Here is a 27833-nt window from a genome sequence, read left to right as displayed (position 1 = left end):
GGCCGCTTTGAGCATCTCTCTGGGTCCCTGCGCGCCACTTCAGGATCCAACCTGCTAAATAATGCATGGAGAGGGTAAACCTTCCCCACACTGCAAACGAGTTAGTGTCTGAAGCTCGGTGTGCCTTTAAGCAGATCACAACTGATGCTAAGGATGGGTGTGTGCGTGTTGGAGATGGAGGGAGACTGTGCGAAGAGACTCCAGAGCTAGGTGGTGCGCTACAAGATGCGTTAAGCTGCGCGGAGACATGGAGGCGAACGGAAATGGAAATATTTAGCTTAACAAATAAAATACTTTAAAAAAAAATCTGAAAAGTTCCAATAAAAGCTTGAAAACTATAGATTTGTTTGGTTTTTTTCTCCTTTTTAAAAAAGTATTTCGTTTAAACATTTACAAACCTCATGAAAACATTTGAATGAAAGCAAAAGATAAAACAAAAATATTGAGTATCTTATTTAGAATTGGTCGTCTTTTTAGTTTTTTATTTTCTTTTTAGAATCTGTGATAAGTTAACTGGTTTAAACACAAGCCTTACATTTTTAAAAGAATAGTGAAATTTTATTATTATTGTCCCGTTCATCATTTTGATGTTTCTTCAAGAACAGCTTATTATTATTATTATTGTTGTTATTATTGTTATTATTATTATTATTATTATTATTATTATTATTATTATTATTAAAACCAGGGGAAAAAAACCTTTCCCCTGAAAGTCTTAACCGGAAGCTTGATTTCTTGATTGTGTGTAAATAGACAATGCTCGTGACAAGCCACTCATCCACTCATTGATGTAAGCAGCGCCCCAAGGCTTAAATGAGCTTCGTTCAGGAAATTTTCTTAGTTGAGACACGGACTGAGCGCAGCGACTGTCTCTCCTCCTCATCTTTATCCTCCGGCTTTCCTCCACCGTCTCCCCTGTTTCTGCCCCCCTGTCAGTTTAATATTCATCCATCTGCGCCTTTTGGATAGCCAACCTTTCCGAGCGCACACTTCGACCTGGGCTATCGGTCTATCCTGGTCTATCATCCACACATGTGATCTTCAGCGTGGTCCAGCTGAAAGCTGCTCTGACTGTGAGGATGCCTGGCTGAGAGGCTCGCAACGTAGTGTTCATCCAACAGGCTGAAGAGGAGCTTGATGCTGCACGGTTCTGCGTAACGGATTTACTGATGTCGGCAAAAAGTTGGATTTTGTGAAGAGCCTCGTGGATATCATAAAATGGGCAGAATAGGAGGGAATTTTTAGGAAGGAGCTTTGGAATCAAACCGTGAGAGGAAATGTACAGAGGTGAGTACGGGCAACTCGAGCATCTGTGGTGCGCGTGATGGTCCGCTTCTTGAGATACGAAGCAGTGGAGAGTTTTTAACCAAAATCAAATGTTTTTACCCTGTTTGAAAAAAAATCTCAGTTCATGTTATAATTCAAGATTGGTTTAACCAAACAATGCGACATTACAGTCAGGAGATTGAGCTTCATCTCATTTTAACAGCATTTCTCTCAAAATGTGAAAAGAGCCATGAAACCACCTGCTTTTCTACCTCCGTCGATACGTCGATTTGCTCGTCTCAGAGTCTTACAGTTGCGACACATCTGCCTGTTTTGTTGGCAACATCTGCATCCCAACTCTCCATCCACCAGCTGTTTACAGCTGTCTGCCTCCTTCACTGGTTGATTTATCCTTAAAAGAAAGCAGTCTCAAAGCAAACGGTCATTCACCTAAACGTCCGTTTTGAAGATCTGATCACTAGAAATGGATTTATTGTTTTATTAGGCTACAGTCGTGTGGTGCGTTGCTGGTGTTGCTGAACCATTAAAGCTTAAGCTATAAAACGGACCAAATCCTGAGAGGATTTTTTTATTCATTTATTCAGTTTATCAGCCAACGCAAAGGCAAATATGAGTCATGACCATCAACAAAGGTAAAGTACGATTTAAAATCCATAAAAGAACGATAAACCCATCATGCCTCATAATGGGATAACCTGGAGTAAAAATGTCTGTCACAAAAGAAAAAAGCTAATTACTTAGACTGCTGTCTTCATGGCAAATAGATGCTACTTTTCTCCCGTACCTGCCACGAATGAATAAATAAGTAAATAAATAAATAAATAAATAAATAACGAGCTTATAACGAACTTCACACTTCGTTTTTCGGACCGTTTCTCCTCCTTCTGTCCGTTGGTCCGCACGCGCCCTCAGCTCGCTCCCGTACAGCTTGAGTGACTCCTCACCCTCCCCCCCAGCCGTCTCGCTCCATCAACACCTGAGGCTCTTGACGCAGCACGCGCCGGGTCCTCACGTTAAGCCAGGCTCTTAGATTTCACTTTAATTGAGACCAGCGAGGTTCAAGGGGAAACGGCCCACACTGTAGGACCTGTTTGGATTATTAAATATCATTTACTGCAGAGCTAACTGTATTCTGTTTAGCATAATTGGCTAATTGTAGAGCCTCGTCTAATTAGCTGCCCTCAGGCTCTTGCTAAGCTACTTAGCCACCTCCGTTAACTGTAATACTTCATTTTCTGTGTGTGTGTCAGACCAGTTTTTATACAATTACTGGGCACTTTATGTAGAACACCTGTAAAACAGCTCATTGTACAGTTATTAAATCAGCCAGTCATGTGGGAGCAGCTCAAAGAGAAGGAGAAAACACCCACTGACCCACATCAAACATCCAGCTGGAGGAAAAGGGTGATTTCAGTAACTGAGTGTGGCGTGATTGTTGGTGACAGACAGGGTTATTGAAGTATTTCAGAAGCTGTTGATCTCCAGGGATTTTCTAGCTCAGGAGTCTTTGGAGTTCAGTGAGGATGGTGGAAAAGACAAGCACTCTGCATCTGCGGGGAGCAGAGGAGCATCTCTGAATGCACAACGCCATCAACCTTCAACGCAGTCAGCTTCAGCAGCAGAAACCCACGTCAGGGTCCATGTCTGTTGACCAAGAGCAGAACTGTGGAGCTGCAGTGGGTGTGGGCTCTGAAAGAAAATGAGGGAAAAAATGTCTTTGTCTGATGAGTCTTGATTTCTGCTGAGGATGCAGATGGTAGGCTCAGAATCTGGCACCAACAGCATGAATCCACGGGGCCAACCTGCCTCGTGTCAGCAGTCCGGGCTGCTGGTGTAATGGTGTGGAGAATTATTTCCTGGCACATTTTAGCCTCTCTACCAATCAGAAACAGTAGTTTCTGATCATATTTTGCCTTTATGACCACAATTAATGGATACTTCTGGCAAGTCATCATGCAAAAGTTGTTTCTGGTGTCTGGTAGTCCAGCTGCCTCCCATTACAGAAACCAGATGCAAATCCAGTGGGAGACCTTAGGGATGTTAGAACCGGCAGCATGTGATAAAAGGTCAACATGGAGCAGATTTTCAGTGGAAGCTGGTTTTTAACAGCAAACTGGGGGTCTATTAGTATGATGTTATTTCTAAAGTACTCTGTGGATGTATTTATTTAGCTGTGGTGTTGCAGACCTGTGCTCGAGGAGCTTTATTAGTGTTAAACTCTGTCTCATAGTCTGTTAGTTAGCTGGTTTTATTTGTAACTCATGTCAGATGGACTTGAGCTGCTTCAGCTCTGAGTGACAGATAGCTGTAGTGGCTTTTTTCCTTGCATCAACTTTGTAAGCCAAAGTGAAAAGTGATGAAAAAACGAAGTGACATGACCTAGAATAGCAGAATTGAACCTTCGGTCATTTTTCCTCCTTTTCTTCAAAATCAGCTGAGGTCAGAAAAACCTCTGTAATGAATTATTTGGACTACTCAGCATCTGAAAGATAATTTTGTTTTTTTCAGATGACCTAATAACCAAGTCACCCATCAGCCATTTTTTACACATGTACAAGCTGCTCTCTTCACGTTGAATTGGCTGCTTGTGATTCATGCATAATGCTGCAAAACATGTTACAACTTCCCACATGAATTATGCAACTTTCCCCCTATAACATCATTTAAATATTTACAGTAAAAGCTTAAGACATTTGTGCCTCTGCAGCTCAAAGCTTATCACTTTTACTGCTAATAACACTTTAGTTTTGTCATATTTCCAAGAGATGACAGAATTTCCATCTTTAAGAGCAGCTTGTAATGTGAGTAAAAGTTCCAGTGAGGGCCTTCAGCTTTTTGTCTCTTATTTGCCTCTTAAATTTGGGTGGTCTGTTGTTGAAATGTGCTTGTAGTATTTCATACTCCCACCTACAGCACCTCATTGCAAGATAATGGAGATAGAGTTAATGAGGATCCTGCAGCCTGAGGGCCGCAAGCGTGTGTGCATTTGAAAATGAGTCCGTTCCAACGTGCACGGCTATGTTCGCCGCTTACTTTTACCATGCCTCTTTTTTTCTCATTAGACCACCTTTTTTGCTCTTTCTCTGTGTCTTTCATGCTTTTTTTTTTTTTTTTTTTTTTGTCTTGCTGCCATTATGCAATGCACCAGCCTCAAGCTCGCTCTTTAATTTGATGTGAGCGGGCCAACCTATTATGAACTCCGTGGGGATCAGGGCTACGGCGGCTTATCAGAGCAAGACAGTGTCAGAGGCTGCAACATCCTCACCCTCAGTGCGGATATCATTGTGCTACAACATATTTCATGTATTGTCTGCAGCCATGTCCTGTTCAGATGTGAACCTCGGAGCCTGTTTCCTGTTTATTTCTGAGATCAGTGTGTGGTGCTAACAGGCTGCAAGTTAGCCTGGTGGTTTGTGTGAAGGTTGAGGGCTTGAAACAATTTTTTAAACAATACCTCACATTCTCCACTAAACAGTGAGTTTTTAATGCCGTGGCTTAATAATCCAAACCATCTTTTTCTATTAATCTGTGATGTAATGCTTTTTCATGTCTTGGTTATTGCACTTTACACTGAACTATTCATGCTTAATGTGTGTCCACTGCACATATCAGTGCCGTTATTACATTTCAGACCTGCAATAAACCATTTAATGTTGCAAATAAATAGCAGATCAATCAGTGAGGGACGTAATTCCTCCTTGCAGCCATGGTTCAGAGTCCTGAAATGGAGCCAAAAGCAAAGAAATGAAAACAATTAGAAAATGTGTCCCTTCACTGAAAAAAGGAAGGATGCTAAAAGTCAGCATTTTAATATTTGCAAAGTAGCAAAGGCTCCTTATCTGTACCAAATGAGCTTAAAGATTGAAATGCTAATAAGTGGTTACTTTATTATGTGTATAATTTGCATGGTAGTTCAGCATCAGTGCTTCTCCTTCTCATAAATGCATTGTGGTAATTATATCCTCTGCATACACTGGTATTATAAGGGCAGTCTGCACCTACTTATTATCATTTCTCTCACAAGTTCCACTTTTTTCTAACAAGTTCTCTTATAGCTTTACTTTTCCTATCATTAATCAAAGCTAGGGAAGATCGATACAGCAGCTGATCTCAGATTATCCTGTGGCTGTTAAGGGATTTCATTCTGCTGTTGATAATCACTCAGAAATTATTACATGTGTAAGACTAATGTGTAATTTTCCTTATTCACAGTGTGGATACTCTTCTTTCTGATAGAAGAGGGTTTCGCTCTGGCACAGAGAACTAAAGGTGACCAGTGTAAGTACTTCTCTTTTCTATTAATACCATTTTGGCCATTTTGAGTGAGTCTGAAATAAGGATGCCTTATCTCAACTTGTATCATAGGACAGAAGGCTCTTCTTAATTCTGTCCCTCCTTTTCTTCCTTTCTATCCCCTGCTTGCTCTTTGCTTTTCCCCTGCCAAACCCTCCTCCATTCTGCTTGCCATCTAATCATTCGCTCATTGATCTCTCGACTCAATAACCCATCTGTCCCTCTCTTTTATTCCCCCTCTGCTCTCAGATTCCCAGGGCGATCCTGGCGGTCAGAGCACCAACCAAAACGACTGTGGCACATGGGTCCGCAACATCAATGGCGGGGTGTTCATGTCACCAAACTACCCCAACACCTACCCACCCAACAAGGAGTGTATTTACATCCTGGAAGGTAAAGTCAGGCCCTTTAGCATCCTCTGCTTGGTAGCAGCAGAGGAGCAGAGACAGTTTGCCACCTTCTAGCATTTTCCCCACCATTGTTTCTATATAAACTCTCCCAGATCTGCTCCTCTCTTCCATCGCTGTAAGGCAATCAGCTTGACATTTTCCAAATGAGACAACCTGAGTTTGTTTCATTGCACAGATATAGCTCTTTGAAAATGATAGAGTGGCGCATTGTACCCCCCGCCTCCCAACACGATGACTACTGGCTCTGTTGATCTCTATTGGCAGCATGTGTCAGAAGACTCTGTTATTTAAGGACACATAAAAAGAGGTGAACATCTGCTACACAACTGGGCTTTAGTGGCACATCTCTGAATTGTAAGCATCCTCGTCAGCTTTAGTGTTTCCCAGAAATATCACATCCGTCTGTAATTTGTTGGCCTGCCGCTCGGGAAACATAATGGAAGGCATCATTAGCAGCTATAGGAGATAAGGTCTGCTTAATGTGTTTTCTAGACTGATGAAATGTTTGTCCATGAAGTTAAAGTACAGCCTTTCATGTAGATGAGATATGTGTTTAGAGCTGTAATAGATTTCACACATGGCTCAAGGGCTCCCCCTGTGGACAGATCAAGCCCAGACCTGTTGTTCATGAATAATCTGTGACTCTGCCTTGTATGTGCAATGGTACACCGCCATAGGTCTGGTACACCACAGATGCAACCTATCATTTGCATTTATTTGGTCTTGGATGGCCTCAGTCTTGTTCACATTCCAGCTCCTTTTATTCTGCATCACATGGAAACAAAGAGATGCTCCCTGTTAGTCTAAGAGCTAATCAGATAGCTTTGTAATCATAATTTGAGGCTAGTGAGGCTCAATGATTGTGTCACGTCCCCAAGTTCATCAGCTAAATAGATTGAGTGATTATACATTCTGCTCTTTCTGTGTCAAGCTGTGTTATTTGTGTGTTAGTGTCTGAGTGTGTGTGTTAAAGAGGAGATTCAACACACCAGGGAATGAACACAGGGCAGGAAGTGTTGGTCTATGAGCTGCTCGTTCAGTTATCAAATTCAAAGGCAGGATAAAAGAAAATCGTTTCAGTTATTTTAGCTCAGCTGCACGAACACGTGTAGCACCCCTGATCTAACCCTTTATTTTCTTTTGTGGACATGCAGAGCTTCTCCAACCCTGACTTGATTCACAGCTACACTCCCTCCCTCATCCCCATGTTCTGCATCTTTATGATTCATTCGACATGGCAGGCATAAATTGCCCTTGCCCCTCTGTTTCTGGGGGGAAATAGTACTAAAGTGCTGGACCCATTCAGCATGTAGATGTTTGGATTTGCTTGACAGATGAACTGGTGAACTGCAGGTCATGCTGGGATTGCAATGTTCTAAATTCAGAGTCTGAGACAGCGATGCAAAGATGTCAGACTATCTGTGTGTCAGTGTGCATATATATACTCGCCAGCTCTTTTATCAGGTGTATCTGTCGCAATCTGACACAACATCTCTGCAATGAATGATTGTGCTCTCACAAATCCTCCACATTTTCAGTTTGAATTGGCAGAAAGGTGCTGATGATGCTGGTCGATGAGTCTTTATTACACTTTAAATGACTTGAAAGTTTTCAATGGTGCAGCTTGTGTGAAGTTGTGATGGAAAATCCGGCTCTACTCAGAGATTCGGCCTCCAAAGTGGAGGGTATGTATTCTGCAGCATTGGTTTATCAGTGCGCAACATAACTAAAAAAGTTATGAACCAGGACTAAAATTACATCAGTTAATATGGCCCAAAATATGGTCACTACCAAAAAACCCCTCTGCTACTACTGTATGCATTATGTTTAATCAGCAATAGGGACGGAAAGCATATCTATAGTTGTTTTATGAGGCTCACAACAAACATTGCTGCTGTTTACGGTGCTGAAGCAAACAATTATATCAAATTAAATAAATTAATGAAAACACAACACTGGCAAAGTAACACTATTCTTTTCAAGAAAAACCAGGACTCTTAATAAAAAAGTAAATGTAACCTGAAAGTGGACTATTTTTAGGCCTCCCTTTAAAAGTATCAGCTGATAGTCTTTAAGGGAGCTCCTCTGCCTTTCAGGGGAGCCGAGCTCCACTTAGCTCCCCTGTAATTTGAACCCTGTTATTGATGGGTTTTGATTAACTAAAACTAAAAAATGCCCTAACTAACTAATGCCCACTCACTAGCAAAAAAAAAAAAAAAAAGAAAAGAAAATTTGGTGAAGGTCTGCATTCTCTGATTGCCTCTAGTTTATTCAATTTTTTTCCATAAAAGTCTTATTTTTGTATATTTTTCATTAAAAATACATTTACTATTTAATATTTTATTCAAGCCTTTAAATGTGTAACAAATAAATAAAGACCAAAGTCTGAACATTAAGACACTTTAGACTCTCTCATTTCTCCTTTTTCCCCGACACACATCATTTTAGTCTCTTCCCGTCTCTCTCTGAACTACGGATGTCACGTTACTTCACATTACTTCACATAAATTTCACAATTAATCACAGTATTAAACAGCATGATTAATTGTTTGTAAAAGATTCCTTGATAGTCACTTTCCATGAATAATTATGTTTGAACCGTTTAGATCAGAGCAATTTCTGCGTGGAACAGAAAGTTAAACAACATCCACGTGTTGCTTCGTGTTTGATTTGGTGTTAGAGTGGGAAGAGTTATTCCCTCCAAACATACAGATGAAGTCTTACTTGTTAGATTTCTTTGGTAATGGAAAAAACAAGACCAAAGTGTTGTTGTAGAGGATGGCCCACCAGCCTGTTAAGCAGCACATTAGAAGTTGAAGAGAAAGGAGGAATTACATCCAGTATGTTTCACCGCCTGCAGGATAACCAGCAGCTTTTCACGCTAAAGGTAAATGTTCAGTAACAGGGTTAAAATATGTTCATGTTTATCCAGTGTCAAACTAAAATGAAATGCCATCGTATCATTTAATGAAGGTAATTATGAACGATTCTGGACTTACAGCAATGTGACGCAATGAGCAGCATCACTGAACGTTACGTTATAGAGATGATTGAAAACTGAAATACGTCTTTTGTTATGGATAGTTTTGATATTCAGTAGAAACCGACTCGGCATGAGGTTGATGCCTTATAGTCGTCGGTGCGCAATGGTCTGTAGAAGAAACAGCATTGATTTCAGATATATGGTCTTGTTTGTTTCCACCGTTCCAGTATTTATCTGTCAAGCAGCGTTTCTGCTAAAGGACAGCTGGAAGATTTTTCCTCTGTTTCTAAATTCTTTACTAGGTTTAAAAGAAAGTTTTATAAAGAAACATTATTATTATAATGTGTAGGATTTATTTATTACACAACAGCGGTGACTTATGTGAAACATGACTTCTTGGTTACTTTAATTTGTTTCTATATTATTTTGTCATGTTTACATTAAAAGATAGAAATAAATAAAGACTCATGGGGACTGTTGACATTGAATTGTGAATATTTATTTGATAATAACCAAGAAAAAGGGAAACATCTAAAACCTGCAGGACTCCAGCCCTCAAGGACCAGGATTGGAGATCTCAGTCCAAGTCTTTCTCTGCATGTGATTGGCCGCATGGTGTGCCAGTCAAAATGAAGTCCTGCTCCTTCTAAAGCCTCCTCAGTGGGAGTTGGCTGTTGTTTACCACAAAAGCTGGCTTGTTAGTGAACGACACGTCACTAGTGTGAAGAAGGAAAACATCTTCCTTCTTACTGATGCCCTTTAACTCAGGGTTGTTAAGGTGCGAAATACATAGATTTTTCTATAAATGTTCCTCCATCTTTGAGTAAAACATTCACAGTATGACAACGGAGCTGTTTTAAAAAGTTCATGACACGTCATCTCACTCATATTTTAGTCCAGAACCCTCATCCAGATTATCTTTGTCCAGCAAAGCAAAGATTTAATTGTTTTCTTTTCATGGATTTTCTCCTTTTGTTTTCCCTTCTCTCCCTTGTTTTCCAAAGCCCTCCCTAGACAAAGGATTCAGCTGGCTTTTGATAAGAATTACTACATCGAGCCGTCATTCGAGTGCCGCTTTGATCACATCGAAGTACGTGATGGGCCGTTTGGGTTTTCGCCGCTCATCGATCGGTTCTGTGGGGGAAAGAATCCGGGGCTCGTCACTTCCACGGGACGCTTCATGTGGATCAAGTTCACCAGCGACGAGGAGCTTGAAGGCCTCGGCTTCCGCATCAAGTACACCTTCATTGCAGGTGAGCGGGAACTCCCTGATACACTGAGTGTGTGAAAGTGGATTGTTGAGTGAGGTGTGTGAAGAAATGGATCCGATAAGATTAAGAGAGCAGAAAAGATTTGAGAATCTTCTTTTTCTTTGTTTACTATGTTTCTTTTCATTGCTGACTAAAAACAGATCGTCCACAAAGGCTTTCATTCTCCAGACATCATAAACTTCCACCCTTTGCCCTTATGTTTTTTTTTTTTTTTTTTTGTAAGCTTGACACAAGCTTTGCACCACGGCTTTTTAAATCTTACCCAATATGGCTGGAACTCATTGTCTCTCATCAGCCATCTGATAGAAAAAAAACCCGTTCTGCTTCATCTGGCCAGGCTTAATGGGATCTTATCTTGTCATCCCTGCACGCCTATCTCTGCTGTGTGGTTTGAAAGTAATGTGCCTCCAAAATTTGATCATTTCAGACCCTGATTTCCATCTGCACGTGGGCGGACTGCTGAACCCCATCCCAGGTAAGCTCTGCGGTATTCCTCACGTTTGTGTCCGATCCGTTTTGAAGAGCTGCTCTGAGCTCAGAAGCTTACCAGAGGCGATCTGCCGCCATCACGTGAAAAGTCGATGGTAAAAATGTACCTTGGCAGGCTCGTAATCGCATATAAATACACTTGCACGCACAAATTTAAGCCCATGAGAGAACACACACCTCTTTTATCTTTCTCTTCCCTCCCTGTATTTGTGCCTTTGTTCCTCTGTCTTTGTATTGTCCTTCATTCTAATCCGCTGTGCTCACTTCGATTGAATCTTAAATCCTTTTCACTTCTTAATAAAATCTATCGTCTGTCTCTGTCCGTCATGCTGCTCTTCTCTCTCTAACCATCCTCTTCACTCTACATCTCCCTGTTGTCTCCACTGTTGTTGTTTTCTTTTTCCTTCTTCCACACATGACCTGCTTGTTGACCTCTTTGTGTTTTTATAACCCTTTTTTTTTTTTTTTTTGCTTTCTTACCCTTCTCGCACATTTTCTCTTTCCTTGTCTCTGCAGACTGTCAGTTTGAAGTTGGTGGATGGGATGGGATTATTCGCTCCAGTCAAGTGGAAGAGGAAGATCGAGTGAAGCCGGGTGATGCTCTGGACTGTATCTGGACCATCAGGGCTCCTCCTCACTCCAAGGTTAGTACACAGGACCACGTTAGTCAGGCCCCAGTGATGATGCCATGTGTGGTACTTTTCAGAATCTCTGCATAGAAAAACATCTACCCACGAAGGTCTGGTCTGTATTTCTGTTTGGATGAATCAGTCCTTTTTATCATTTTCAAGCATCTTGTGTTCTTACCAACGCTGAATATTTAAGTATTACATCTGTCCACTGAGCTGTTTTCTTCTTGTAAGAGCTGCTTCACACCCTGGTTTTTCTAATTACTCTAAATGACAAAAAACTGCATGGATTCTGTGCTGGACGACATAAAAATAAAGTTTTTTCTACATACAGTTTTTTTTAATATTTACATCATCTGAAAAGAGAATAAATGATGAAGAATTTCACCATGAGGAGTTGATGTTAGGCGATGCTCTGAATATCAACAAGAACAGGAAGGGCTCTGAATATCTAAATAGTTATGGGGTAAACTCTGGAATCTCCCCCATGTGCGATAACTCTGTCTACTGTGTTCCTCCTAATGCCTCATCTTAACACTGTGTCTATTGTTAGATCTGTTTAATCTTTGACTTCTCTCGCTGCTACAGGGAATATGATGCCAGTGCACATGAGGTTGTTCTATGTGACGGTAGTTTATTAGCTGAATGCACTCAGAAACGATAAAAATGTTAACTTTAACCAACTTTTTCCTGACCCAAAGAATAATGAGCAAAAAATTGTTCTTTTTTTTTTATCAGAAGTCTTTTCTGACACTTTAACTAAATGTAAACAAAAATAAAAAAATAAACAAAAATAATTTGTATATATGTACCGTTTATCAACATGTTTTATGTCAGAACTATTGGTGTACAAAAGGTATCCACTAGGGGGCGGAAGACAGGTATCAGATTGTGTACATTAAGGGTTTTGAGCAGTGTTTTTACCATAAAGTGATGCAATAGGTCTCAGAAACTCTATGTATTAATACGATATTAGGCATTATAGGGTTAACCCTTACAGCCCAAACAGCGCAGATCCATGCCAGTAAAGTGATGCGTGAACATTGCTGGTGTATAAAGAAAATCTCTCCACATTCAAAAACCAACATCTAGCAAACCACCTTTGACTACGTTTTTATGTCCTATTCACACAGAACAAAGAAAATTACTCATTAAAAACATGGATTTTTGACATTTTCAGGATGTTTTTTAAGTGCATAATGGAAAGGTCTAACAAATAAAAACGTAATGCATTGTCTTTATTTTCAGTCAAAGAAATAAACAGACATTACCTGTGAAACCATTAGGCCAATGCATAACGATTCACATACAGCATCTTGCACCTCTGTGGATGGTGAAGAACTCCTGCAGCCAGGAACGAGAACATGTGACGTTGTGGTGACAACTGCATATAAAATGTTCTGGAAATCCTATAATATTAGACACATTATTATTATGCATATCATATGTAGCTAATGGGGATCCACAAAAATAAATATAGTGATAAAAAAAAATGGCCAAAACACTTTCAGAGTTCCAGGTTTGAGATATTTTACATAAATACATCAACTCCCCATGTCTGCACCTTTCAGTGAGAACAACTTTAGTGATTTACTGGAGATTATGTACCAACCAGTGCACAAAACACCAGGGCCGGAGTGGAACCAATTTTCAGCTGGGAGTTTTATATTTAAGACCGGTTGATGTGGAGTAAACTGGATAAATGAAAACATCTGTTCACTACTTACAAACCTGTAGTTTTTATTACTGACAAGAGTAAAACTGTAGTTTTTATTGCGGAAATTAAGACATTAAAAGCCTAATTTCCTGTAGTAATGCACCAGATTACAAAAGACATTGTTTAAATAAATTTGCTTCTATGCTTTTATTGTGAAAGGGTCGTCACTTGCAGCCGGTGCAAAGCTAAACACACCAAGCAACAGAGAGAGACTGTTATCACTCACACATCTTGAGGGACAAAAATAAAGGCCAAAATTGATCTCAAAATGGAGCAACTCATGTTTTACACAAACCACTTCCTGTCTTTCTTGTCCTCTTGTCCCTCTCCTCCATCTACTCTTCGTTTTACTATCTTCTTCCATCTATACTCCTTGTGTCACCGGTCTCTTCTGCCACAGGGCATCAAAGATATTTTTAGTAAAGTTTTCTGCGCCTTTCTTAGTTTCTCATTATGTCTGAGTTCTTTTAGATTTGACCCACTGAAATGTTTTTCATCAATTACACAAATAAGATCATTTATTCAGAAATACACACATCTACTATAGTGAGACTGTAATTCTGCTGCTCTCTTTGATGTTAAATGGAGCCTTTAGATGCCTCTGGAATAACTAAACACATCTCTCTGGTGTCAGTTTAGGTCGTTTTGAACAACATATAGTTTACACCTCATCTATCTATTTATCCCTACATTTAAAATATTCAGTTAAACCATCAGTCAAAATAAATGAGACTGATTTATGTTATGTTCCATCTTATCTTTTAAATATTAATCAGTAAATATTTTTTTCTTTTAAAAGCTGACACTGGCTGTTTTATTCTCAGTACTGAATAGTTTAATGCCACCTGGTCTAAGTAATGACCTACTCTGCAGGTAATATTACCTGACTGAGTCCACGCCTGTGGAACTGAGCTGATCTCATGGACATTTTACTCCAAGCTGAATGCATACAGCTATTTATTGTAACATCTACAACTTATTTCAAAACTGTGTCTTGTTTCACATATGGCAGGCGAAAGAAAAAGTAGTTCCTACCTATTCTGAAAGTTCAGTTATATAGATAGATAGATAGATAGATAGATAGATAGATAGATAGATAGATAGATAGATACTTTATTGATCCCGGGGGAAATTCAAGCATCCAGTAGCATATACATACATCAAAGGTTAGTACTTCACATTAGGGGTTAGTACTTAAGCATACCTAGACTAATTTAAAATTAAATAGAGGCAACGGTAGATAAAGAAGACCATTATTATGGTCTATGTACATATATACTGTACAGGTGATCAAGTATGTACATATGTTGACGGTGGTAGCCAAACAAGGTGCATGAGTGAAAAAGTGCAGGATGTGCAAAAACTGCTGAGACAGTGTTAACAGAATGGGATAAGAGCAAATGTGCTTCCAAATGAGAAAAAGGCACATGTCCATAAAAACTATTCGGACTATGGTTGTGGTTGTGACCCCTGCGCCCTCAGCGAGATGTTGTACAGCCGGATGGCCCGGGGTACGAAAGAGTTTTTGAGTCTGTTGGTGGAGCAGGTCAGGGACAGTAGTCTGGGGCTGAACACACTCCTCTGCCTGCTCAGAGTTCTGTGCAGAAGGTGAGAGGAGGAGTCCAGGATGGTCAGGATCTTGTCCAAGGTCCTCTTTTCTGCCACTGAGACCAAAGAGTCCAGCTCTGTGCCCACCACAGATCCTGCCCTTCGGATCACTCTGTCCAGCCGTGCTGCGTCCCTTTTCTTTATGCTGCCTCCCCAACACACCACAGCATAGAAAAGAACACTGGCCACCACAGTCTGGTAGAACATCAGCAGCAGTTTCTTGCAGATGTTGAAGGACCTCAGCCTCCTTAGAAAGTACAGACGGCTCTGTCCTTTCTTGTGGATGGCGATGATGGTCTCTGACCAGTCCAGTCTGTCATCCAGCTGCAGTCCCAGGTACTTATATGAACTGACCGACTCCACCTCCACACCCTCTATGGAGACGGGCCTCAGGTCTGATCTGTTCCTCCTGAAGTCCACCACCAGCTCCTTGGTTTTGGAAGTGTTCAGCTTCAGGTGGTTCGCCCTGCACCAGCCAACAAAGTCTTTCACCAAACTCCTGTACTCCTCCTCCTGTCCATCCTTAATACATCCAACTATGGCAGTGTCGTCCGAGTACTTCTGCATGTGGCAGAGCTCAGACTCATACTGGAAGTCTGATGTGTAGATTGTGAACAGGACAGGGGAGAGCACATATAAATGTTGGTATAAGAGGAATAGATGTTTTAGTATCGATCTGCACTTCACTTCTTAGTCTTTAAAGGTAATCACTGAGATCAAAGCATGGGTCCGTTCTTACTTACCCATTTTTTTTTCTCTTTTTGGGACCGACACACCGGCCCACCAGGAATCTTCCTGCGCCTCCAGATTAGCCACTCCGACGCTGCAAAACACCAGTAAACCATTTCATTATAATTTTGCAGTAATTAACTGCAACTTTGCCACCAGATTATCATATTTAAACTCTTTCTTTTTGCTAGACCTGTTGCATTGAACATTATGATCACAGTTATATAATCCTCATTCACCTGTTGGAATACAGCTGGATGAAAATTCCACTAATCACTTTCCATATTGTTTTCCACCTTTTTAGAGTTTTTAGAGACGTCATCCTGTTGGACGTCTCTCCTCTGCGGTGGACATGTCACATCTGCCATGTTCAGTTTTTGTTTAAAGTCCAAAAGAATACTGACATTTTTCTATATATATTTCTTTAATAGTTATGTTTTATCTGTTTTCAGGATACGTCTGTGCCGCCATACTGCTTAAGGCAAGATGCAAATTGACTTTTTCAGTCAAATAAAAAGCTGTTTTAATTGTAGATCCCACCTTTTCTTTTTGCCTGCCTTTCACTAAATTGCTGCATCACACTATCACATTTACGTTAAGACTGTATTTCTGTATATTTGTACGGTGCAGAAAGGGAGCGTGCGAAAAAGCAGCGAAGGCAAATTCCAGTTATGATGTATGGCCGTGGAGTTTAGAAGTGTGTTTTTGAGCCAAGAGTAAAAGCCTGCTGACATGTTCTGATATTTATGACCTGATATTAAAAATCTCATTGAAATTGCAAACATGGCATGGCTAGCCTGATTCATTTCTGCTCTGTTTCTCCCTCCTGGCTAAATGAGTCATCCACAGTCCTTTGCCATTCACTGTCTTGAAAATCAACACAAATGAATGCACATATCATACATTTTAAAACTAAGGATATGCACAAATTACAAAATGAGTTGTCACATATTGTAAACAAATGAACAAACACATTAAAAACGTATATCTACATCCTTTGTCATATTTTATGCATATGTAAACATTCATCCATGCTGCTTGCTTTTGTCACATGCAGAGTCTCCAGAGTCATTTCACCAGTTCCAACATGTCTAACGTAAAGCAGCAGTGATGATGATCTGAATTTAGCAGAGGCACTCAGTTTCCAGCCAGAAATTAGCTCCGCGAAGCAGAAGAAACAGAGCAGCACACTCAGCAGCAGAACAAGAGCAGCTACTTAACGGCTGCCCGCTTACAGGTGTCCGCCTGCTAAATGTGCTGTTTCATCAGAGCTGTTGCTCTCCCCGTCCGAGATTTTATCCCGTTATTATTGCTGATGTGACTCCTTCTCACAATTTGTTTTCTAATTACTCGAAGTGCAAGCTAAGATGCCAGACAAAGTATCTGGTTATGGCAGGTTGTGGATAATGGTGTCTTACTGACATGGCTGCTTTGGACATTATTAATGTTAGCAACACTGGTGCATCTCCTGCTGAGTCAAGAGTCCTGATGTGGAAAAGCTTACCGTTAGGACACAGAAATAGTGACATAATTAGAAAAGAAAAGCATCTGAAAAAAATGTAGAAAAATATCATCCCTGTTAGTGTTTCTGACCTTGTTGAGCATGCTCACCAGCTGTAAAGATTAGTCATAAGTGGTAAGACTTCACCTCTGCGTCATGTTGTGACAAGCCTGGAGGATTTTTCTCATCGTGTTAGGAGTTATATTGTCACCTGTTTAACCACGGCTTCTTGGAAAACCGGATTTGAAGGTGAACACAGCACTATTGGGTTTTGCTCTTAGAATATTATGTTCAGCACTAGTCACTCAAATCTGCTGCTTCTCTAAAGCCCCACTACTGAACTTTGGCAGATTTTCTTACTTTGCTACTTCGAAGGCTAATTTGACGTCCATCTCACGTCTCTTCTCTGAGCTCTATGCAGCCAGTAAAGGTCAGTCCAATGTGGACTTTTTAGTTTAGTCGCTTTCTGTTTCCCTTTTCCTCTCTTCCTCCAATAAAACTCTCTTTGGTTTATTTACTGAATCAGCTATGTTGCACATTCAAAACAGCCAGTGTGTTGATATCCAGTTGCTGGTGTGTGATACTTAAAGCTAAACTCAGCTAAAACATGATGCTCCAGGTTAACACAAAGTGCAGTTTCTGAGCCTCTGGATGCTTCAGGCCATGAATGTACATAATGAATGTCAGTGTGCCATCAAAAAAGTCAGAAGAATGCAGTTTAAAGTGATATTTTAAAGAGTAATGCTAAATAACCAAATGTATTGGGACACCTCCAAATATTGAATTAAGGTGTTCCGATTTCTTCCATGGGTACAGCTGCATAAACTCAAGCAGCTAAGCATGCAGACTGAAACATTAGTGAAAGAATGGGTCGCTGTCAGGAGTTCAATTAATTCAAGCATTGACCATGACAGGATGCCACCTCTGCAGCTTGTGTGATTTAGTAGTATCTTGACAAAGAGGAGGCTGTTCAGAAAGTCAGCCACAAAGTGATAGGCCACATACAGACCTTCACACTTCATGTGGCCTTTAGATTATCTCTGTAACAGTACGTAGAGAGCTTCAAGGAATGGATTTGCATGGTGTAGCAGCTGCATCAAAGCCTTACATAACCAAGCGCGATGCAAAGCAGTGGTGTAACGCACGCTACTACTGGCCCCTAGAGCGGTGGAGACGCTCTCTGGAGTGATGAATCACACTGGGATGTCCCCTTTCTTTTCCAACATGAAGACATGGATGAAGTGTGGAGGAACCTGACAGAGTCCTGACCTCAACCCAACTGGGATGAATTAGAGTGGAGACTGCGAGCTGGGACTTTTGTCCAATATTAGTGACTGGACTCCCACTTCTGGAAGAATGGTCAAAAATCCCCCGCTGCAAAAATGAGCTATCTTATTATGAGTAAATAACACTTAAATTAAGCAGATTCAGACTATCATCAAGAGAAATAATCTGCTGGTGCTGTAAGATCATTACATCGGGTGAGATTTCCTGTGAGAAATATCTTAAAATACGTGGTGAAATACTCATTTAAAGTCTGTTATTAAGTTAAAAAACAAACTCAAATGTATCCTGTCAAAGCGTCTCTCAGTGTTGTTTCTTTCTCATTTCAAGAGAAAAGATCTTAAAACAAGAGAAACTAAATAAGGTGATTCTTCTTAGTTTAAAGTGTTATTATTGTTTTTCTCTTAAAAATGACACAAAATTAGATCAATAATAATAATAAATGTCATTCCACTCGCACACAGGTGGTAAGCTACATGCGTAGAGCTCCTGGGGCAGATTGAACTGGACAAATATTCATACAGTGGAGGCAACGTGGGTGAAATGTCTTGCCCAAAGACAGATTCAGTGGGTTAAAGCAAGAGATAAAGTGATAACCTTCCAGTTATTAGATGACCTTCACTACTGCACTGTGTTCACTGCTACACTTTTTAAAAAAAGATATTTCCCACTTGTCTAAAGTCTAGAAATGATTTATTTTCTCAGGAAATCTTACTGAGTAATGATCTTACTGCTCTGATGGATTATTTCACTTGATTGCTCCTGAAGTTAGGTGGTTTTATACTTATATTAAAATATTTGGTACCGGGAGGTCTTGAAACAAGTTTTCACTGCTAAAATTAGGTGTGAAAGATCCAGTGTTATCTCAAACTGTAAAATAACCCGATTTAGAATTTAATAACTAATTAAGAAATAAAAGACATATACTCTCAAAACTTGATTAATAATCTGACCCATACAGCTCTCACCTAGTGTATCACACTCAAAACAAGATCAAAAAGACTTTTTGGCTGAAAGACTTGGTTATAGCCAGATTTTGCAGTGCCATAAATACCCTACTAAACCTTGTGGAAAGCCTTTCCAGAAGAGTTGAAGCTGTCACAGCTGCAAAGCGTGGGCTAATTCAAACAGTGTAACGTCAAAGTTCATGTAAGAGTAGATATCTTAATAATTTGGGGTTATAGTTTATGTGAGAGTAGCAAGTGCAGACACATACCATGACACACACTTTCAGATTTCTATGATTGTATCTTCCAGTAAAACTGTCTTTAGTTCATTAAAGTTCCTGCATCCTTTTTCTATCTTTGAGCAGTTCCCGTTTCCAGTCGACTCTTATCTAATTCTATTCATTATCGGTGTCTGAGTATTTCTAGATACAGTGTTTGCTTTGCTGGTTTAATGCATATATTTCATGCTCTTACCCACATAAAAAGTGCACTTACCAATGATGGCAGCTGTGAGGTGAAGCAAGGAACTGCTGTGAATTTCATTTCCCCCTGAATCATTTGCATCTCCTGTTTATCTGCAGATCTACCTGCGCTTCATAGACTACCAGATGGAGCACTCGAATGAGTGCAAGAAGAACTTTGTGGCCGTGTACGACGGCAGCAGCGCCATCGAGAACCTTAAGGCCAAGTTCTGCAGCACGGTGGCCAATGACCTGATGCTGGATAACGGTGTGGGAGTTGTGCGCATGTGGGCTGATGAGAAAAGCCGACTCAGTCGCTTCCGCATGCTCTTCACCTCATTTATTGACCGTGAGTGTCAGTCGCCTTGAAGTAATTCAGCTTTTTATTATATTATTTTCTGTTGTTTTTTTTTTTTAATTTATCCATAGACAATTATCTGATTCAGTTTCCCAAAACGTTTCTGACAGTTTAACTTTCAGACGTCACCACGTTACTGTAACATCAGCTGCCACATTATCTACCCACACAGACACAAAAACAGCCAATTTATGAGGTCCTGCTTTCTGTTTGCATCAGTAGTTACTAACAGACATTGAAGTGCCATTTCAGCAAAGAAAGCTAATTACCTTGCGCCATGTTTAGAGCACAGATACAAGAAAACCAATTATTTTCTCCTGCATTTTTTAAAAACCTGAAACCACCAAATAGTTGATGTCATGTCATAGCATCCTAATGTGCTCATTATAGGTCACTTACAGCAGAAAAAGAGAAATCGTTAGTCTGTTTTGGTGAAAAGGAAAGCTTAGTTAGGTTAACAAATAACTGGAAAGAATAATGCATCAAGCTCTGTCACTTCTGAAGGAAGAAAAGGTTTCAGACAAATGATGCTCAAGGTTGCATTTAAAGTAGAAGGAATTACTATGCAGAAAAATACTTCTGTTAGCCCCCTGTAATATTTCCATTAAATGCCTGAATAAGCTGAGATATTAATTGCCACGTTCTCCTGTACACTTCCCAAGCCCTGGGTGAATGCTAAAGTTGTTTTCATCAGCAAACCCATAACCAGAGCAGTCAGAACTTAATGGTTTTTAAATTCACTAAGCATGTTTTTTTCACTCTGAGAGTCCTTAAGACTATTTGGATCCTCATTAATTCTGATCACACAGTTCATCTCTGGGAAGTTAGAAGACTCATGAATAACTTCTAAACTTTATGTGGTTAGTTAGAGACAAGAGCAAAGTTTGCTTGGAGGTCAGAGAGAGGCATTAATCTGTGTCGCTCAACGAGCACACTCCATCATCCTTAATGTGCCCCTATGAGATGTTAGCCAGGCAATATTAAGACTTGATTAACTACACTCACCTACACAAACACACAGTTCATATATTCAGATGTTAGTTTAGTGCTTGTATGTGTGTGTCTGTGCTGAGGAGGGGTGGGTGAATTACTGTTGACACCCTCTCTGAGAGACTACACTTTGAAAGTAGGAGACACATAATCGGTTTGGAAATGATTGAGGTGTCAAGGGAGCGGCCCCATCTGCAGGCTCACTGGGACATAGATGACGAGGACACTCCAGCACACACACACACACTCATACGCTCCTACATGTGCTTGTACATGTTCCTTTGTCAAAGTCATTTAACCCAGAGCAGGGGAAGCGAGCAGGGAGAGGGAAGCCAAGGCTCAGAGCCCTCATCACAGTGGACCTCGGAGCAGGGGTGGAGCTAGTGGAGCAAACCAGTCTGTTTCAGCTGTGATAAAGACTCAGAGAATGGCTGTTCAGCTGTGGAACAAGGGAAGGTACAGTCTGGAGGAATGAGCAGAGACACAGGTTGAATATGCCGGGTGACTAAAGGCTCTGAGGAGCAAACATCAGCTGTATGAGCACCATTTTGAGTACAACCTCCTTATGAATAAAATACAGGGGATCATCCTCTGTGATGAAGAGGAGTTGCCTTTACACTCTTCATGTCCTTCATATTTGTGCATGTTTTGAACTATATTCCTAATCACTGTGATTTCCCTTATAGGAATTTTACAAATATTATTTCACTTCCATCTCTGATACAAATCTGTCTGGCAACGAAAAGAAAACTCATGTTGCTCTTCCAGATATTTCTTCCTAATTTTTCCTTGATTTGCGGGGTGAGTTGTCCTAAACCTAATCAATATACAAATTACAAAGCCCATAGGAGAAAGTTTATTATCTAAGTTTCTTATCTCTTTAGGTAAATAAACCAGATTAAAGTAGCATTATGTAACTTTCTTTATTTGCTTTATTGCATCCACGTCACACACCATCAACACACTGGCTGTTTTAAACCTGGACCGTGGCTGATTCATCAAAGAAATGGATAAGGACATAATCAGACGAAGAGAGGAATAGAAAAAGAGAAACTGACAAAGAAAGAGATAAGTCATACGATTTTTACTTACTGGAGAGAGCTCAGAGTACAGGTAGGATACAGTGCAAAATTAGCCATCTTTAGAGGGCACCTCACTGTAAAGCAAAACTCAGCTGTAACGTGATGCTCCAGGCTTAATACTCAGTTGTGAGGTGTGGTTTTTTTAAGGCTGGGATATTCTTGCTGTGATCGCAAGCGTACACGTCAACGTTCCGATACATTTGTGTATATACTTGCTGCAAACAATGGAAACATGACGTGGCCAAAACACTCAATACTGGAGGTCACCACTAGGGGCAGTACACAGCACTTGGACTCCGAAATAGTGAAAAGGTCAATCTACCAGTGACATTGTGTTTCCAGGGCATTCTCATGTGCTCTTGTTCGCATGAACACCTCCAGCATTCAAGTCAATATTACAACTCATGCACGCAACACGTTACCTCGCATCAATGCAAGCGGCCTACGTGCCAAACAAATACTTGGAACATGTGGCAGCCATGGCACATTACGCGGATGCGTCGCTAACAGCAAGTATGTCCCAGCCCTAAGTCTCAAGATGCTGCAGGGCAACGACTACTCCAGGAATATACATAATAAATGTCACTGTGCCATCAAAACAAATCAGAAAAACATATTTTTAAGGTCAGAAAGTCACATCGTCCTACTTTAATTTGAATAAATAAAATATTAACACATGGCTGTGAAGGCGCAGGCTGGAGCTTTCCTCTGCCTTTTTCTGGGTGGGTGCATGGTTGTCCTGGTAGGCTGGTTCATGCTCTGTGGTGGCTGCCACTCGCCCAGGTCTTGGGGCCTCCTTGTCTGCTTCTATGCAGACAAGGAGGCATAAAATCTGCATGTTAACTTTTTTAACTTATCTTGCTTTTAATCATTTTAATGTAATTTATTATTTTATTGTGATTATGTGCTGATGCCTTTTACTATTTCTAACTATCTGTAATGCCTTTGTTTTTTGTAAAGCACTTTGAATTGTCCTGTACATGAAATGTGCTGTACAAATAAACTGCCTTGCCTTGCATCTAGTCCTTGGAGGGCTGTAGCTGCATTTGCACAATCACACTCATCACTGAACACGATTCATCCTTCATATTTTGCGCTTACGTTCACATACACTAACTTACATACTTATAGTCACTGTGTTGTGCTGCAAGTTAAATGATTGATGATACAGATACACAAATTCCTCCTACCCTGATGACAAAAACATTTTAATTAAACGAAAAGGGAAAATATTACGTAACTGCTTTTCAACCAGCTTCCACGTCCCGACCCAGACATCAGCATCCTCCATCAGCCTTTTTCCTCCTGAGCCCAGCAGCCAGCATTGATCATCAGTCACCTCTGTCTCTGCCATCACAGTATTCATACACTAACAGTCAGTTTAATGTGGTCTGTCTCACCTGCCTGACCACCAGCACCCCATGATGCACATAGCTATTTCCGCCTTTCTTTTCATCTTTCTCCATAATCGTCCTTTCAGAACACTTCATTGTCCTGAGTTTTCCAGCTATTCCCCTCATCATTCTCCTCTCTGTCTCTGTCTTAGACTCCTTTGACATAAAGGCTGCAGTTCAGTGAAGCTGCCATCTTCTTCCCCCCCATCACCCCCTGATCTTGTGCCTGCAGGAAATCATGATGAATGGCCCTGTGCAGCACCGCCTCCATTAGACCTCTAGCATTTCAAGAAATAATAGAACATTTCATCTTTTATTACAGGGCTCTAAATCCAAAGTGTTCTGTTATCATTGTTATTGACTTATTGTTATTATCACCAAAATATCTTCTGGTTCTTTTCATGATTTTGTCATATTTTACTCAGCGCTGTTTGACACTTGTTTTTCTAAATTCCATTATCTCTGTGTTTTTTTTCTTTTGCCTGCAGCTCCCTGTACAGCCAATACATTTTTCTGCCACAGCAACATGTGTATCAACAACTCCCTGGTGTGCAATGGCGTGCAGAACTGTGTATATCCATGGGACGAAAACCACTGCAAAGGTGATCATCTCTTTTCTGTTCACCGCTTCCTCTTAAACCTATTGTGGCTGATTAGGCTCTATTTAGCATGCTTTGTTTCTTTGACTGCAGATCTGTTATGTTTTTTTCATTTTCTGTTACTTAATTGTTCTTCTTCTCTCCTGTTCTCCAGAGAAGCGATCTAAGGGGCTTTTTCATCAGATCACCAAGACCCACGGCACCGTTATCGGTGTTTCATCAGGCATAGTTCTCGTTCTACTTATCATCTCCATTTTGGTCCAGATGAAGCAGCCAAGAAAAAAGGTAACTTGTCTTTTGTTTGGGTGTCAGACTTTAACCTGTTATTTAATAGACTTAACATTTCAATTCTTGGGCATTGGAGTGTGTTGGTGGAGAAATAAAGTTTTAAGTTTTTTTTTTTTTTTTTAACTATATAATGTGAACCTCCCCCACTTGGATTTGCTTCAGTGAGCCTTACTTTGTGGCTAAGTTGATAGGGGAGTGGAAACTGTAATGGATATTTCGCTTTAATAGTTTTTTTCTGAAACTGTGCTAAACATTTTGACTCTGGAAAAGAGATATTCTTGATTATACAGAGTAAATTCATAGATAAGATAGATTTAAAAGATAGAAGTTTTGGTCACTTGATGATCATTTAAAGACAAAACAAATGTTTAACTCACATCATTGTTTTCTCTTTTATTGTTTACACCCCTAAAAACTTCATTTTAAGTTCTTTCTTATCCAGAGTTACTGGATTTCTTTAGTGAAATACACTGCCTGTCCAAAAAACAGTCACACACTCAACAGTCACAACATTTCATTAGCTGCCTTTAACTTTGATTATGACTAACATTCTCCGTGGCATCGTTTCGATAAACTTCTGCGTTACATCATTAATTTCCACCCAGAGCTGCATTAATTTTCTGTAAGATCTTTTGTTGATGATGGAAGAGTCTGGTCACCACACAGTCTTCTCCAGCACATTCCAAAGATTTTCCATGGGGTTCAGGTCTGGACTCTGTGGTGGCCAATCCATGTGTGACAATGATGTCTCCTGTTCCCTGAACCACTCTTTCACAATCTGAGTCCTGATGAATCCTGGCATTGTCATCTTTGAATATGGCCTAGACATCAGGAAAGATTGAATAATCTGGTCATTCAGTATATTCAGGTAGTCAGCCGACCTCATTCTTTGGACACATAATGTTGCTGACACTAGACCAGACCAACTGCAGCAACCCCAGATCATAGACTGCCCCCACAGGCTTGTACAGTAGGCACTAGGCATGATGTCTGCATCACTTCATCTGCCTCTCTTCTTACCCTGGTGCTCCCATTACTCTGGAACAGGGTAAATTTGGACTTAACAGACCACATGACCTTCTTCCATTGCTCCAGAGTCTAATCTTTATGCTCCCTAACTATTTGAAGCCCTTTTTTTCTTCCTACTGCTCTATTGTTTTTGTTTTTTTAAGATCTTATTTCAGCAAACATTGAAGTGATTGCTGATCGCCATCATTCAGGATTTTATCCTGACGACATTTCATTCTGGAAGACGATGGTTCCCCACTATCCTTCCAGTTTTCCAAGAAATGAGAAGCTACTCACTGCATCAGTTGAGGTTAAATAACTTGTTGCCAGCCACAGCAACTTCATCCATGCAGTAATTATCCAATGGGAGGTTCTTAACTATTTGCTTAGATAAATGCAGGTGGGGACTTTATTGTGAACGAGCAGTGCTTTAGAAAGTCTCAAAATTAGGTTTTAGGGCTCTTGAAGTGTAACTGTCACTGCATTTTCTGACATATGTGAGTCTTAACAGAGTTTTATTTTTTCCTGTTTTGATCTAAGCTCATCTCACTGTTGAAATCTAGTGGTCTGCTCGTGACTGCAATAAAATGGTCTGAATGTCTCCTACTTTCAAGGTTGTGGCTCGGCGGCCTGGTGTTTTCAACAAGGCTGGATTCCAGGAGGTCTTTGACCCGCCCCATTACGAGCTCTTCTCTCTCCGCGACAAGGAGATCTCCTCAGACTTAGCGGACCTTTCCGAGGAGTTGGACAGCTTCCATAAGCTGCGGCGCTCCTCCACCATGTCCCGGTGTGTCCATGAGCACCATTGTGGTTCTCAACCCTCCATGGCCACCGGCGGCGGCAGCATGAAGCACAGCCGGACCACCCTAAGCTCCATGGAGCTGTCCTACCACAACGACTTCTCCAAGCCGCCTCCCATGAAGACTTTCAACTCAACCTCCAGCTACAAGAAGAGCTGCTATGGCTACAAGCAGCACTCACAGACTCATGACTGCGACCAGCAGGTCATTGAGGACCGCGTCACAGAGGAGATTCCCTGCGAGATTTATGTGCGTGGTGCCGGAGGAGGCGCCACAGGTGGAGGAGCAATGGGAGGAGGGGGAGCATCAGGGATTGCAGGAGGGATCGGAGGAGCAGTGGGAATAACAGGAGGAGTGGCAATGGGTGGTGGGATGGGCATTGCAGGAGGAGTGAGCATGGCAGGTCCTAGTGGTATCGCTGGAGGTATTGGTGGTGGGATGGGAGGAGCCTGCGGAACCCTTAGTATCCGCGGCAACAGTGCTCGCAACAGTACCACCATAGTTGACCCATCACAGCGCTCCATGTCCATGGATTTCTAGATGGTGAAAGAAGAAGAAGAGGGGAAAGGAAACTAAAGCAGACCCCATTTCACTCACCAGAATGAAAAGAAGCAACAAGGACATCAGTGCTAAACTGATCACCTGCTTCCTTCTATACCTCTGATTTTCAATTAATGTGGGTCACCACTTCAGGACCTCTGTCATACTCATGTGGAGGCTCATTGAGAACAGGAAATACAAACTGAAGCAACACAAGAGCAACAAAACTGAGGAAACTACTGATTATTTTCCAAATTATACCACCGGATATGGAGTAAAGAAAGCATGGAAACATCTTGTCTCTTCGCTGGGCTTACACTCATTTAATCTCTCCTTCCATCACAGACATATTGGAAAATAGTCTCACATGCAGAGCCAGACTGCTTTCTATAATCACTCAGATATAGCAAGAGAGAAAGACAGAGGCATGTCGCAGACTGAGTTTTTACATTAATCCACCTGCCATGCACAAATATATGATATATGATCTATAGTGTGATAATTTATTTGAGTCTCTTTTTTCTTTTTTTCTTAGTGCACTGTACTGTTAAAACCAGTATATATCAGCCTCATGGTGATGCTCGGCTTTTAAATTGAAATCTTTTTTTAAGTTGTTCCACAGATGATTTTATGATCCTAAATTACCAATGATATATTGTTTTAATGAGGATGAGAGTAAAGTTGCTGTTGTCACAAATGATTGATGAAATATGACGATGCTGATGATGATAAATGATGCTGTGTTTATATAAATATGTAGTTTTCATAATTACTTCACACAAACAGAGGACACGCTTCACTCAGTCTCTCCTCAGGACGAGCACATGAAGGGACTGTCCTATTTTGGTAAGAAATACAGAAAAAAAAGACTTTCTGTTCGCTAAGTTTTATAGTAAATAAGGATTCAGGCCATGAGTGGTCATGTGTGAAATATCAAGTGTTCTGGTTGTGAGAAATGAACTCAATCAAGACAGCAGCCATCCCAATCCACACCCTTAATAGGAGAAAATGTTCTTTTTGTTCAATTACCCCATAAACTGAGTGTACAAAACAAGCACAACCTGTTTCCTAAGTGACTGACATGTAACCTGTATTGGATTCATTTATGATTTTAACCACTCCTTGTATAATTTCATTCTGTTTGATTAAACAAGAGCTTACTCAC

The 27833-nt window shown here is 40.6% G+C and overlaps 1 protein-coding gene across 1 annotated transcript; it reads left to right on the top strand.

Moving 5' to 3' along the window:
* The first annotated feature begins 801 nt into the window (after positions 1–801).
* LOC121645694 (neuropilin and tolloid-like protein 2) lies at positions 802–27833 on the top strand. Its single transcript, XM_041994301.1, has 10 exons — positions 802–1287; positions 5500–5565; positions 5830–5973; positions 9978–10226; positions 10672–10719; positions 11250–11377; positions 19730–19958; positions 23922–24035; positions 24187–24317; positions 25943–27833. The coding sequence occupies exons 1-10, from the start codon at positions 1278–1280 to the stop codon at positions 26666–26668; spliced, it is 1845 nt and encodes a 614-aa protein (XP_041850235.1). The 5' UTR covers positions 802–1277; the 3' UTR covers positions 26669–27833.

Source organism: Melanotaenia boesemani, chromosome 1 (assembly GCF_017639745.1).
Source record: "Melanotaenia boesemani isolate fMelBoe1 chromosome 1, fMelBoe1.pri, whole genome shotgun sequence".
NCBI lineage: Eukaryota > Metazoa > Chordata > Actinopteri > Atheriniformes > Melanotaeniidae > Melanotaenia > Melanotaenia boesemani.
Note: the sequence above shows the minus strand (reverse complement) of the source record. Positions and strands in the feature narration are given on the sequence as shown.

Coding starts and splice junctions, on each gene's coding strand:
- LOC121645694 (XM_041994301.1), top strand. Junction 10,720..11,249: donor ACTGCTGAACCCCATCCCAG/GTAAGCTCTGCG, acceptor TTGTCTCTGCAG/ACTGTCAGTTTGAAGTTGGT. Junction 19,959..23,921: donor CTTCACCTCATTTATTGACC/GTGAGTGTCAGT, acceptor TTTTGCCTGCAG/CTCCCTGTACAGCCAATACA.